Source organism: Festucalex cinctus, chromosome 15, assembly GCF_051991245.1.
Source record: "Festucalex cinctus isolate MCC-2025b chromosome 15, RoL_Fcin_1.0, whole genome shotgun sequence".
NCBI lineage: Eukaryota > Metazoa > Chordata > Actinopteri > Syngnathiformes > Syngnathidae > Festucalex > Festucalex cinctus.
The window spans coordinates 10,882,552-10,897,041 of record NC_135425.1 but is presented as its reverse complement, the minus strand read 5'-3'; the positions used below and the strand labels follow the sequence as shown (position 1 = coordinate 10,897,041).

The 14,490-nt window shown below is 42.2% G+C and overlaps 3 protein-coding genes across 5 annotated transcripts; 2 read left to right on the top strand and 1 right to left on the bottom strand.

The window, feature by feature from the left end:
- The first annotated feature begins 112 nt into the window (after positions 1–112).
- Positions 113–6,041, top strand: nim1kb (NIM1 serine/threonine protein kinase). Of its 3 annotated transcripts, none has more exons than XM_077498157.1 (4): positions 113–822; positions 2,020–2,264; positions 4,146–4,414; positions 4,863–6,041. In XM_077498157.1, exons 1-4 carry the CDS (start codon positions 767–769, stop codon positions 5,625–5,627), a joined length of 1,335 nt encoding a protein of 444 aa, XP_077354283.1. In that variant the 5' UTR covers positions 113–766; the 3' UTR covers positions 5,628–6,041. The 3 variants fall into 3 exon arrangements, with proteins under 3 accessions (XP_077354283.1, XP_077354282.1, XP_077354281.1); XM_077498156.1 differs by having other exon boundaries at positions 138–740; positions 1,973–2,264; XM_077498155.1 differs by lacking the exon at positions 113–822 and having other exon boundaries at positions 946–2,264.
- A 2,461-nt stretch (positions 6,042–8,502) lies between these two features.
- On the bottom strand, positions 8,503–9,760 carry LOC144002236 (growth arrest and DNA damage-inducible protein GADD45 gamma-like). Its single transcript, XM_077497267.1, has 3 exons — positions 9,507–9,760; positions 9,204–9,411; positions 8,503–9,123 (listed from the first exon to the last, which is right to left on the bottom strand). Exons 1-3 carry the CDS (start codon positions 9,647–9,649, stop codon positions 9,010–9,012), a joined length of 465 nt encoding a protein of 154 aa, XP_077353393.1. The 5' UTR covers positions 9,650–9,760; the 3' UTR covers positions 8,503–9,009.
- A 3,143-nt stretch (positions 9,761–12,903) lies between these two features.
- LOC144002277 (growth arrest and DNA damage-inducible protein GADD45 gamma-like) lies at positions 12,904–14,252 on the top strand. Its single transcript, XM_077497349.1, has 4 exons — positions 12,904–12,933; positions 13,285–13,659; positions 13,767–13,974; positions 14,055–14,252. The coding sequence occupies exons 2-4, from the start codon at positions 13,559–13,561 to the stop codon at positions 14,166–14,168; spliced, it is 423 nt and encodes a 140-aa protein (XP_077353475.1). The 5' UTR covers positions 12,904–12,933; positions 13,285–13,558; the 3' UTR covers positions 14,169–14,252.
- The last annotated feature ends 238 nt before the right edge of the window (positions 14,253–14,490 follow it).

Genomic DNA, 14,490 nt, shown 5'->3' with positions numbered 1-14,490 from the left:
ATTTTCTGTCCACCCATTCTTCCATCTTCTATTGTGCTTGTCCTCATTAAGGTGGCTGGTTAGTTTGAACCTCTGTGGGAAAGATGCCAATCAGTATCATTTTCTATCCACCTTTGCATGAAAGCTAAAAAAAATAAAAAAAAATATGTAGAATAGAGGTAATGGTGCAGTGTTTTACTCTCTGCCCCAGTGTTACTGCTTTACTGTCCACAGTGTCGAGTGTCGAAACACCTGAATGGAGAAGCTCCTCCTGGTGAAGCTTTGGCACGATACTTTGTAATCTCATTATCTGCGCTACTCAGACAGTGTTTGAGAGGGTGCCCAGCGTTAATCTCACCAAGAACATTGTGTAATACAGTTGCGTAACGTCATCTCACAAAAAGCTATTAGATCAATTGTCACATACATCGCAGGCGCACGTTAGCCGAAAGCATCCATATTTCACCATTTGTTACTGATGAGGTTGAGCTTCATTTTTTTTTTTTTTGTGAGCTGATATCGGCCTTTTCAGAATTAAACTAAAGCAGGATTATAGTTCATGACACCAGCAGGTTCCCTCAATGAAGCAAAAGGCTGACAGAGGTGAGGGGTGTGGCCTGAAACACCTCCCTCCTCATCAGAGTATTGTAGTGCATCGGAGGGCTGCGATGGGTTACAATTCCAAGGATTGGAGTTAGCTTTGTCCCGGAAAATGGACACCACGGCTGTGTTTTGATGCCAACCAACAGCTTCGAAACTTGGTAAGAACATCTTTTAAATACCTCTGATGAAGGCTTTGCATCCATCTGTGTGGTATTATTGTTTGATCAGTACAGTAGGGATGTCCAAACTACAGCATGTGGGGCATTTGTGTTCCGTCGTCGTCTTTTTTCCGTGGTGCGCATCATATACAAAAACATTTAACATGGCCTGCAACACTACTGGATGCCGTTGAAACTGTCTCCGTTAAAAAGTGGTGTGGACTGACGCACCTAACATCTAATAATAATAATAATAATATTTATTTCTGTAAGAGTAGATTTTCTAGATATACAAAGAAGCTATTCACAAATTGAATAGTACCAAAATCTTCTTTTTTTTAATGCTTCATGAATGAAGATAATTCAAGAAACAAAAACAAACTAATTTGTGAACATATCACATTATTAATTACTGGTATAATCCTAAAGCAAACACCACACCACTGATAAAGCATTGTTCTTTATTTGATTTGATTTGATTTGATTTGATTTGATTTGAACAGTGAAATGTCAATGACATGAGATTCCCTGAAAAAAGGTTCAGCTGATTAAGTATAAAAATAATGACATCCTTGAGTAGCACCAGGTTTGAACAGTCCATGTAACAATTATGGTGCCACCTTTCATTTTTTACTTGTTTCCTGGTGTATTTTGCTATAATAATGCCATAAGGCGGAATTGCCATAATTGAAAAAGTTTGGACAGCCTCTGTGTACAATAACATGTAATGATGATCTCACTCGATACAATGATATTGTATCCTGTTATGTATTATGTTATTGCCGGAATTAAGATCCTAAGGCCCTCCTTTTGTGCCCAGTACAAGTCCTTTTACACCACATGCGCCACAATTTGGACCTGATTTCACCTGGTCTAAAGTCTCTGGCGCGTTCCAAATTATGCAAAGATGTTTTTCTCTGATTTTATGAATTGTCTATGCAAATGGAACTCAACATATTAAGTCATCAAACATCCCAATCATAACATTATTATTATTATTATCATTATTATTATTATGTGTTTAAATGAAAAATAAATACATATTTATTTATTTTTTTGTGCAAACGTGCTGTTCCAAATGATGCATAGTAGTGTTGTGTTTCAAGACATTTTATTGGTTGTAAAGAACTGAAAATAGTCATTTGTTGAATATGGTTGCATTTTATATGACATCCTGTAGATTTACTGGAAATGTTTTCTACTGTCTCCAATTTACTATGATTGTGTTACAGGTGAAAGCATCATCGAAAATGCCCGCCGGACAGATGCAGGTAGCAAGCCCCAAACTCCGCCACAGCCGTTACAGCCTTACAGATAGCTCAGACCCTGAACAAGAGGGTGAGGAAGCAGATGGCTCGCTATGTCTCACCCCCCTGCAGAAGCTCACAATGGACATGCACAAGGATGACAGAATCATCAAGGAACTGGTCATCGGCCGCAGGATCGGATTCTACAAGGTTAGAGGAGAGATTGGCCACGGGACCTTCTCCAGAGTCAAACTGGCTTTTCACGCTCTGACAAAAGGTATTAGTGATCTCTTGTATTACTGTATTGGGTTGATTTTACTGAGAAATTCATAACTTGAAAATAATTGCTATTTTTTTTGTATGGTTTTGGATACGTCATGAAGTCGACATTTCCTGTACTTGTTGAAAGTCATGAGGAAGCTGGAGTCCACCAGTTTACTCTAGGTTAAGAGCATTGGTTACCCATGTCCATGGACAGTTGTCGAGTGTCAAGTCAACTTTATTTATATACCACCTTATCATGCTTGTGCAACTCAATTTGCTTTACATACTTTTTTTTAAATTTATTTTTATCCTCCGATAAAACCCAACAACAAAGCTGTTCCCGCCCCTTTGAGCCTCTTTTATAAACAAAAAAAAAACAATTTTCTCTGCAGCCCTGAGGTCCTCTCACCATGGGTTTTGCTTCTAACCTCAGGTATTGTTAAAAGGCCAGTGCCAGAAGACCTCAGGGTCTGCGAGGGTTGATATGACCCCCGATAGTGGTGTGAGAACAAACAGCCGTGATACAGATTTATAGACGGTTGCCCATTTTGTCCACAGGACTTAAGCTGTGACACTCCATAGACCAGTTTTTCCAATAAGAAAAATGCAAATAAAATGAATTTCCTTGAAAAGAAATATTTATTTAAAAAAAACCAAAAAAAAATCAGAAAACTGATGATTCATTTAAGTTTAATACAGTAACTCCAGGTTAAGTAGCAAAAAAGTAGTGATTTGACTAAAAAATACTGGTAACTTAAATATATATCGTTTTAGTAACACAAGCAAAAAATTAATTCATCTATCCATCCGTTTTCTTAACCGTTTGCTCCTCACAAGTGCTGGAGCCTATCCAAGCGGGGTACACCCTGAACTGGTTGCCAGCCAATCGCAGGGCACACAGAGACGAACAACCACTCGCACTCACAAGCACACCTGGGACAATTCAGAGCACCCAATTAACCTGCCATGCATGTCTTTGGAATGTGGGAGGAGACCGGAGTACCCGGAGAAGACCCACACAGGCACAGGGAGAACATGCAAACTCCGGAGCCTGGACTCAAACCCGAGTCCTCAGTACTGGGAGGTGGACGTGCTAAACAGTCATCCACCGTGCACAAGCGAATTCATTTGTGTTAATTGTCACTCAAAATAAACTGATAGTAAAATTGTAATTAAGGGACCCTGAACTTAATGACAAGTTTGCTCTATATTATTATTTTTTGGTTGCTACTAACATACCGGTAACATTCTTCAAAAATCATTTCCAGTTTAACACATTTTGTAGAAACTTTATTTGTACGAAAGTCGCCATTGTTATTTACGTCGCAACGCAATCAGTGCGTCATGACGTAGAATATAAAGAAAGTGAGGTAATTAATTAATGTATATTATATTAAGGCATGCTTGAAATTATCTAAATTTTTATGGTGCTCATAAAACAAACTTTATTTTTTGAGCCCAGTTTTTTTGCAATGACTGATTCTGTTTTCCCAGTTTTTGTTATGTTAACTTATTTATTTATTTATGCATTTATTTGTTTGTTTGTTTATTTATTATCAAGTTGCAGTGTTAGGATTCACAGTGCTCACTTGCTAAACAAATGAGGATAGGTGGTCTAGAAAATGGATAGATGGATGGTATAGTAGCTGAAACAATACAAATCAATCAAAAATAAATCAGTAATTATTTCATTAATGCATAGCTATCATTATCTGTTTTGTTCGTCTGACCAGAAATAACCTTAATTACATCAGTCAAGCAAATATGACAAATTGAAATGTGTTTCTGATTTGTCACATATCAAACTGCCATCCATTGTCTAAACTCTAGTGAAGTTATTCAATATTCATCCTAACAGCTCGAGTGTTTGAAGACGTATCATTTGTCCTTACAGACAAAGTGGCTCTTAAGATCCTGGACAAGACAAGATTTGACAATCAGGCCCAGCGGCTTCTCTCCAGGGAAGTCAGCAGCATGAACGCCATGCAGCACCCTAACGTGATTCGTCTGTATGAAGTTGTGGAGACGCCAAGCCGTCTCTACCTGGTGCTGGAGTACGCTGGTGGGGGAGACCTCCACAACAAGATTTGCAATGAGGGAAAACTTGCAGACAACACCAGCAAGATCACATTCTCACAGATCCTCTCTGCCATGAAATTTATGGTGAGTCTGTTGTTACTCACATAAGTCAGCGATAATGGCATTTTAGGGGAAATTTCAAGAAGAACCTAAAATACACTGTAACCTTTAAGCCTGTATCTCACTGAACGGTGCAGGCTTGCGAGGGTGTGTGCACGTTGCGAGTGTTGTTTTTTCGGCAGACTTCCTTCAATGATGCACAGACACTTGCCAAATACACTCAAACCGATTTCAGTTTGTCCAGAAATTTCACCTGAAAGAGAAATAAATACCCCTCACTTTTTGTTTTGGTTTTCCCATCACAGAGATGTACTCTTTCATGACTACTATAATTGAAAATGGCTTAATTTAAGAAAGAAAAAATACTGAAATGAATGTGGGTCAAGTATAATCCAGATTGTACCATAGAATATGTAATACTGATATTTTCAATATTCCTAACTAAAATCAGCTGTAATGATTTACCTTGCAGCACAATAATAACATCATCCACCGAGACCTGAAGGCAGAAAATGTTCTGTTCACCGCCAGCGGCTGTGTTAAGGTGGCCGACTTTGGATTCAGCACGCAGATCTCCAACCGCAACAACACACTCGACACCTTCTGCGGCTCGCCTCCATATGCCGCCCCGGAGCTCTTCAGGGACGAGTGCTACCTGGGCCCTCCGGTGGACGTGTGGGCAATGGGGGTCCTCCTTTTCTTCATGGTGACGGGCACCATGCCATTCCGTGCCGAAACCATGGGCAAGCTGAGGCGCTGCGTCATCCAGGGCAATTACAGTATCCCCCCCTGGGTTCCGGGTCCCTGCCAGAGGCTCATCAGGGGCATCTTAAAGGCAGACCCCATTGAGCGGTACGCCGTTGACCAGATGCTGGGCTGTGATTGGCTTTTACCTGTGGAATTCCCTTGGTCCTTAGCCTCCCCGGAACCAACAAGCCCTCTGCGAGGCCTGTCGGATTCTGAAAGTGGGGACCTAGTGAGGGAGGAGGAGACGGAGGAGGCCAGGTGCTCTCTGGAGAAACTCGGGTTTAACTCGGCACACCTACGGAACAATCAGCTGAACGACAGCCGCAGCCCCGTGACGGGGGTCTACCGGATCCTGCTGCACCGAGCGCAGAGGAGGAGGGGCTGCGACAGCCTGCCGGTGGTTCGAGGGATGGTGAGGGACCCCAAGCGGGAGGGACTTCGGGCGTACAGGGGCCTCAGGCACACCTCCAAACTCTGTGTACTTTCATAATAAAAATGTCTACTCAAAAAACTGTGTTGATTATATAATCATCAGAACACATTAAGGAAGCACGTCAGCAGTTTTAAAGGACCTTAGATCGTTTTGAAATAGATGCCAGCTCAACCCTTTGGGCCAAAAATGAGTGAAAAGTAGAATTTGTCACTGTGGTAAATCGTTCATATAATACAAAACTTAATTGCATCTTTTTTAAAGACAATAACAAAGTAAGTGCCTTTTAAGTTTGATCAAGTTGTGCATCTTTGTATGTGTCTATTTAAAGTTAAGTAAAAGTACTTAAAGGGGAAATCAACTTAAACATTTCTTGACAATATTTTATATGTCGTATATTGACGAATATTACATTTGTTTACTATGAGTTATGATGCAAAATCCAGCCGTTTTGTCCATCTCATGGGCGGCCAAATTGCCACTTGCTGTCGACTGAAGATGACATCGCAGTTGTTCAGGGCTCAGGCAACGACCAATCACAGCTCACCAGTTTTCTGAAGCTGAGCTGTGATTGGATGTTACCTGAGACCTGAGCAACTGTGATGTCATTGTCACTCAAAAGCAAGTGGCAAAATGACTCCCTTCGGGCTCCAAGTGGAGGAGTGGAACCGTCACTTTGGTGCCAGTTGATATATATATATATATATATATATATATATATATATATATATATATATATATATATATATATATATATATATATATATGTATATAAATGACTGCCGTGTGATATTGATGATAAAAAACTGATGGATTTTGCTGCATAACTTATATTCCACTAATGCAATATTAAACAAAATACCATATTTAGACCAGTGGGGTTGCATAGAACATATTGTTGTCAAGACAAAAAATGTTTTGGGGTTGACTTCCCCTTTAATGGGCCCTTTGTTTTACTGTTTATTCCTTTAATTAGTTAAATGAATGATTTGTTTGTATGCAACATTAGGGCCACTATTTTGGAACATCTGCCACTGAATATGATGCATATAGCCATCTACCTCAACATATACATTTTATCTTAGTATTGAAATAGTGTTTCATTATTTTATTTTTTTTTGTGCAATGCAAGGGATGTGGGTTTGTTTTTTGTTTTCTGTTTGACTCCTTCATTTTAAATGTTTTCAAATGATGCTGTATTCTAAGTTGTTTCTAATTCAATATATTTTAAAGAAAATACAAGGTCCACTAGAGTGTTTTTCATTGGCAGTGGGAAGTTTTTAAATGTCATGGTTTGGGTTGGGTTTGGGTTGATTTTGTCCTCCTGTTTCTTTGAGTTCTTTGAGTCGTGATCAGTGTTTTGTTATGTTGTCCTTGTGGGCTTCCCCCGTCTCGTCAAACCTGAGTATGTCCACCTGTGTTTGCCTACCCCTCCTAATGTGTCAACCAATCAGCATCCTCTGTCACTTGTGTCTTGCCCAGCTGTGTCTCGTTGTGTCAATTAGTGTGTGTGTATTTAGTCTCTTGTCTCCCCTCTGTCTCTGTTGATTCATTGTTGTTTTCCCCCTCCTCATGTTGCCGGTTTTCTGCCTTGTTATTCCCTGTCTTGCATTGCTTGCCTTTTAAACTAAACAGTTTAATTCAATTCCCTTTTTACTTCATCGCTGCCTCCTCGCCCTGCTTTTCTGCATTTGGGTCCACATCCACATGTAAAACCTGACATTGAAGTCTTGTGAGACTATTGTAATCATCATACTAAATGAATTGGAATATACAAATACTGAACTGCATAATCTGTTAATCCCAATTTATTTGATTTAGAAACATATTTGATTCAATATAGAAAGAAATCTAGGAGTGCACTAGGTCACTGTGTCTCAGCCCCGGTCCTCGAGTACCCCTATCCAGCCTGTTTTCCATGTCTCTCTCAGCCAACACACCTGAAGATCATTATCAGGCTTCATGCAAGCTTGCTGACTAGCTAATGGTTTGAAACACAGGTGTTGCTGTGGAAGATGGGCTGGATAGGGGTACTTGAGGACTGGTTGAAAACCACTGCAGATCATGACCTCACAAAGTACTGTAAGATCTGTAAATTCATTGATATAAAATAATAGAATAGAAAGTATTAAAAGACATTTGGTAAATGGACCCCTGCTTAATCACGCTGGTTTTATTCTTCCAACATGGAGCAGGTGGCTGCCTCACCCAAACAGCTGAAACTGCTTCTTTATGTGGCCTGTTTGCCAAAGTTTCACCAAGTTCTTGCCAGTAAACAATAGTCCCGACCGACAGCAGCTGGCAGGACACCAGATGCTGCACGGTCGGGACCCCTCTCTTTTTTTCACAACCGGCCCAAACCAGCTAGACCCAAACCCAACGTGCCCCTTTTTGTAGTAGAGGAGAGCTGACTACTGCCCTGGCCGACCCCCTCCCCTCCTGCAGGAACAGCAGATGGCGTGGCGTGGCTGTGGAGACATCTGCAGGACAGACAATGGGGGGCTCTGTCCGGGCCGCTGGAGCTGACAGGCCCGGAGCTGCGCTTTTGTGACGGACGCTTTACACATGCAGATTAGACGAGGGGTGAGGGAGGGGTGTGGTTCTTTCTGTCTTTTGCTGCAGGGGGGACAGCAGTGAGCAGATGACAGACCGGAGCCCCCCTTTGCAGATTTGCTGAGTTTTAAACTTTTGTTAGAACAAGCCCCTCACCCACATTTGCTAATTATAACAACTGCAAATGACAATAAAACACACATGGCAAAATTAGAATTTAAGATATTTTTATTAAGCTTTTCCACTTGTAATTTTCCATTTTTTTTTTCAGAAGTGACATACTCTTAAGTACAATTTTTTAATAATTAGCATTAATTTAATTCAGCCGTATTCTAAAGTGAAACCTTTAGACAACAGGCTTAAGTTGTTGTTGTTTTTTCAATATTTAGTATATTTTTGTCATTTTTAAACTTCTAAAGTGAAACCTTTAGAGAATTAAGACAATTCTGGAAAGTGGGAAACATTTTCGCCGACTGCAACCGTTGTCATGTTGCTCAGCCAAGAGGCCATCGTTTAAAAAGTCTCTTTTTAAACAAGTCCTCTTCCTCAGCACCGCTTCTTCTCCTGCTGCGCGTGCTTCAACGAGCGACGTGTGTCTCGTCAGACCGCAGCCCGCACACGTCGCTTCTCCTTCCTCTCCAAACCTCATCCGCACAAAGAATGAGGGTCGATGCGTCGCTCTTGAGGCATACCCGACCTCATTCACACAAAGAATGAGAGTCATCTTGGCATGGACGGGACAAGAGGCGACGGTTCCACGGGGGCCCCTGCAGGGGCCGGCGCCGTGTTGCCTGGATTGGGAATCCTCCTCGGGAGTATCCAGGGATGAGCGGAGACAGCTTCATCGGGATGAGTGTTTCCTGACATGGGAAGCTTCACAGATCCGGCATCAGCGTGCAGGGAGGCTGATCTCGGGGACCCAGTCGTTAAGACGCCGGCTCTCCTCGCAGAACAGGTGCAGCTTCTCCAGAGAGGGGTCCTCCCAAGACCCGTCAGATGGGTTCTGTTTTGAGAAGAGGAGACGGGATTCACACGCGTGCTCCCGTTTCACGCAAGCAAGTGAGCCGATTCGTGTGTACGTACCGTGATGAGGACGCAGTGAGCATCTTCGAGCTGCTCCGACTTGTCGGCGACAATCTCAGCCAGTCGCTGCTTGTCGCTCACTCTGACGATGCTGATGTCGTTGTCGAAGCAGAAGGACTGGATGAGGGTGAAGTGGATCTGCAAAGCGACGTCGCACTCGAAATCCTCGTCCACGGCCAGCACGCAGAAAGAAACGCTGTCTGGATCGCTGTTAAAGCGCAGAAAGAAGGAAAAATCAGTAAACTATCAAATCCAAAGTTAGGCAAAAGTTTGTGCAAATTCGGTCATCAATAAAATACTTACAGATTCATCACTTTCGCGCACTCGTAGACTCCCACCGTGAGGGAGTCGTTGTCCATGGCGGTAACCAGCACCTCTTCCAGGGCTTTGCCGGTGCACTGAGCACGCTCGGCAGATTTCTGGCTCAGAACTTCTTCAAGAGTCATGGTGATGACGATGATGAGTTTCCTCACGGGTGGCTAAGAAAAGCTGTGTGGAGTGAATCCGCAGAAAGAGCAAGGTGCCCTCGGAGGGGAGACGTGTCTCTTTTTATACAAAGCAGCTCGTGCGGGGCTGTGAAAGAGCAGCCCTCTGATTGGCTGCAGCCGCGTGTATTGGTATGATAATGCTATTGTCACACTTCTGGCTCGTGGCAGATTGATGGAGGTCATCGAGGCACGCACGCTCCCTCTTTGGGATGTAGCAGCCTGGCGTGAATCTAAAAATAGCCTAATTTACGCACACAAATGTAAGATTTAGACAGGAGTAAGATTTAAGTTAATTTGTTAAAATATATATTTACTAATACATATGTTTCTAGAATTATTATTTACACATGTATGTTTATTATACAAGTAGTTAAATTGACGTGGTGGATCTGTTATTTTCATTTACAGTATTTGTATTTGCTTAAGTTAGCTAGCTCCTGATTGGTTAGAGTTGGTCAGCTGACGAGTGTTCAGGAAGTGTGGTGTCTGTTGTTACATGTGTGACGAGTAAACAGCGTTGTTACAGAAGAAATCCGTCTCCATCCAGCTTTCTCATCTTTTAAAGAGTGGTCCATTCACCACCACACAAACATTTGTGTTGCTTCTTTTGTGCAACTAGCAAAAGTGTTGATTTCTTTCAGCCACAATTCACTTTAAAAAAGCTTCAGAGCTGTGGAGTATTTATTTATTTAGAAAGTGTGCAACGCCCCACCTGAAATGGTCCAAGCAGAGAGAAAAGGCAGGTGGACGATGCCATCTGTGGACTCGGGGCTGGCCTGGCCATATAAAGCAGCCCTATTGTGTGTGCAGAAAAGCCTGCCATTATCACAGTTCCCATACAAATGCAAATGAGCAGCGCGTGCCAGAACGTTGTGCGTGCGTGCTGCTGCAGGGGTCACGCAGACCACGTCATCATCAAATGTATGTACACAGAAAATCCTTGCCTGTTTTTTTTTTTAATGTAATTAATCTGGGGGTTGAAAACTTTGAATGCAAACTGTTCAGAGTTCATATGTGACACAGCCTAAAGCACAGCATAAAATTCGGGCGAAATCATTGCATTACTTTATTTATAATAATCCAACATGTCATCAGACGTGCTGCCACTGCTCTAAAAGAGGCGGTGCAGGACTCAGGTTCGGGCTGATTGATTCCCCCCATTGTTCATCTGTAGGCAAAACGGCAGATGGAGAAGTGTGGTGATGATCCATCCCCCTGTCCCTGTCAGGTCAACCCCGACCCGGGGGCGCCGCACGGGTCTTTTGTCCACAACTTTGCATGTGCTGCCCTGTCTGAGTTTTCATTCAATTTGAATGCCAAAGAGGTCACAGCAGATTGCGGTTCAAACTTTTACTATGAAAAGTGTTACCTGCCTTATATGGGCGCACAACAGTGATAAAATCTCCCGCAAGTGTACTGTAAACACGTAAAGAATGTCGAGCGTATGTTCTGCTTCAACAAACGCTTATCGGGACATTATTGTAGCAACAAAAAAAAAAGTGTTTACTCGCAAACTTTCAGTTTCTGTACCGCGCATGCGCAGGTCGGATCAGTCAAACATGCGACAATTGAGGACTTTATGGCATCGCCACGGGGCAGACGCGTGCAAATCGATACGATCCTTTGTGGCTGCAGCACATCTGCTTCACGGAGGCCTCTTCGGTCGGCAGTGGCGCGACAGGTGTTGCTTTGGGGATGAACGCCTGATCTTTGCTGACCCGCTGCCACTCAGCAACCCCCCCACACTCATTGCGAGCTGTCAGATAGATCAACAAGGAACGTTGCGGGCCGGTCGGTTTAAAATTTTACTCGCATTATGGCATTATTTATTTGTCAATGTTTTTTTTTTTTTTTAATGTTATTCTCTTCATTTAATGCAGTCAAAAGTTTATCTAAACCATCTACCAAACGCCTCCCTTTAGAAACGTAAATCAACAAACATAATACAAAACGTATAAAATATTATTGACTATATTAAACTTTAGTGATTAAAAAAGTGGCTCGTGTGCGGCCCACGCGCAGCAGGTGTTGGCCGACTTCCTTTGTCCACCGCACCTTCCCCAGGGGGGGACAGATGGCGCCCTTCGGTCGTCATGGAGATGGCTGCAGACAGAGAGATAAGACTCGGCGGTATATCTGCAGATGCCGCACGCGCCTCGAGTGAGCTCGGTCCATACGTATGTAAAATAGTGGCGCGTGCCACTGCATTATGGGAGCATGTCGTCTGAAGTTGAAAATGTTCAACTCAGACTTGATTTGTTTAATAATGACACATCCACATGCACAGAAAAACTTAAGAAGTAAACCATGTTGTTTTTCTTGTATTTAATTCTATAGGACAACTGCAACACAAAACTAAGTGTAAGTTTAAAGGGATACTTGACTCATTGAGCCATTTTTAGTTGTGAAAAGTTAATATTGTGTCTATAATTAATGTGGTAACTTCACTATTTTCCATGTACAATTAATACCTTTTAAAATTAATTTTTCTACTTGCTGTCGACTGATGATGACATCACCTGTGCTGAAGAAGCAGGTAACGGCCAATATGGCTCAGTTTGTTTTCCAACCTCAGAAAACAGGTGAGCCATGATTGGTCGTTACCTACTTCCTCAGCACAGGTGATGTCATCATCAGTCGACAGCAAGAGGAAAGGTATTAATTGTACATTGAAAATAATGAAGTTATCAAATTAATTCTCGACAAAATATTAACTTTTCACTGCTGAATATTGTTCAATGAGTCAAGTATCCTTTCAAGAAACTAACTTTTGCTCTGAGAAACAAAAATGTATATTGTATAGGATTACTCTATTATTTTTTTTATGACTTCTGATTAGCTGTACAATATAATGTGCCTTTGAGTAAATGAGTTTATACTATTATGAAATATGAATATACCTTTCAAAATTCCATCAATGTCAGTGTGTCTTCACATGACATTGCATGCAGAACATCACCATTGTAATTATGATATTATTATTATTATTATTATTATTATGATAATTGCTTTTACAAACAAATATCATAAATTGTAAATCCCTACCATACAATTCAGTCTTTTCTGGAAAAATCACTATTAAAAGTTAATATTACTTAACTTCAAAACCTGAGTTGAAATAGACCTCATTATTACACTGGAATTTTATTTTATTTTATTATTATTTTTTTTAATCAAATTAAAGAAAATGAAATCTAATTTTGTTTTTATGTCTTTTCAGAGTCCAGACATCCAATCCGCAGGTGCTTATTTATTATTATTATTATTATTATTATTATTATTTGTTCTATTGTTAGGGTAAAGGAGGATCTGAAAATGGGTGACACTAAATAAGTTTTAACTTTAAACATTTTTTTTTAATTGCAGCTAATGTTAAAATATTACTAATAACTTCCCTGCACAGTTAATAATAATATAGTGACCCTAAAATGGATAATTCTGTAGTTCCATCATTTCTTTTGGAACATGTTTTCTGAACAGACTTATAGAAAACATTTGTCAAGGCACATAAAAATAAAGGCATTCTGAATTGTCCACAAATATATTCATATATTCACAACTCTCATGTTGATTTATTTTTTCCTCATTAACAGAAGAGCTTTCATCTTGTGTGCTTCCATTCTTCCAAAATCATCTAAGATCAGAAAGTCTCTCCATCTGATCCTTTTATTCAAAAGAACCTGCCCCAACTTTGGCAGGATTCTAAAGGCACGCGTCCCAGAGCAGCAGGCCTGTTGTCACCATTGTGCCCGAACGAGCCAATCAGACAGCGAGCGTGTGCCGGGACTGTCGTATAAAAGCTGACCGAGTCTTTGAAGGCAGCACAAACAGCTAACCGTCAACTGAACTGTAAGGTACAAGCTCACCATGCACTCTCCTGGAAAATCCCTGAAGGAAGCTCTGCTCTATGCTCAGAGCGAGGATCGACTCACCGTTGGAGTCTATGAGAGCGCCAAAATCATGACTGAGTAAGTGAACAATAAGTTTCATTTTTCAATTCTTTATCATCACCATGAGCGATCATCAAATCGGTCACAGCGGCTAAACCATGTGGATTATTTCTGCGCTTTAACAGCGATCCAGACAGCGTTTCTTTCTGCGTGCTGGCCGTGGACGAGGATTTCGAGTGCGACGTCGCTTTGCAGATCCACTTCACCCTCATCCAGTCCTTCTGCTTCGACAACGACATCAGCATCGTCAGAGTGAGCGACAAGCAGCGACTGGCTGAGATTGTCGCCGACAAGTCGGAGCAGCTGGAAGATGCTCACTGCGTCCTCATCACGGTACGTACACACGAATCGGCTCACTTGCTTGCGTGAAACGGGAGCACGCGTGTGAATCCCGTCTCCTCTTCTCAAAACAGAACCCATCTGACGGGTCTTGGGAGGACCCCTCTCTGGAGAAGCTGCACCTGTTCTGCGAGGAGAGCCGGCGTCTTAACGACTGGGTCCCCGAGATCAGCCTCCCTGCACGCTGATGCCGGATCTGTGAAGCTTCCCATGTCAGGAAACACTCATCCCGATGAAGCTGTCTCCGCTCATCCCTGGATACTCCCGAGGAGGATTCCCAATCCAGGCAACACGGCGCCGGCCCCTGCAGGGGCCCCGTGGAACCGTCGCCTCTTGTCCCGTCCATGCCAAGATGACTCTCATTCTTTGTGTGAATGAGGTCGGGTATGCCTCAAGAGCGACACATCGACCCTCATTCTTTGTGCGGATGAGGTTTGGAGAGGAAGGAGAAGCGACGTGTGCGGGCTGCGGTCTGACGAGACACACGTCGCTCGTTGAAGCACGCGCAGC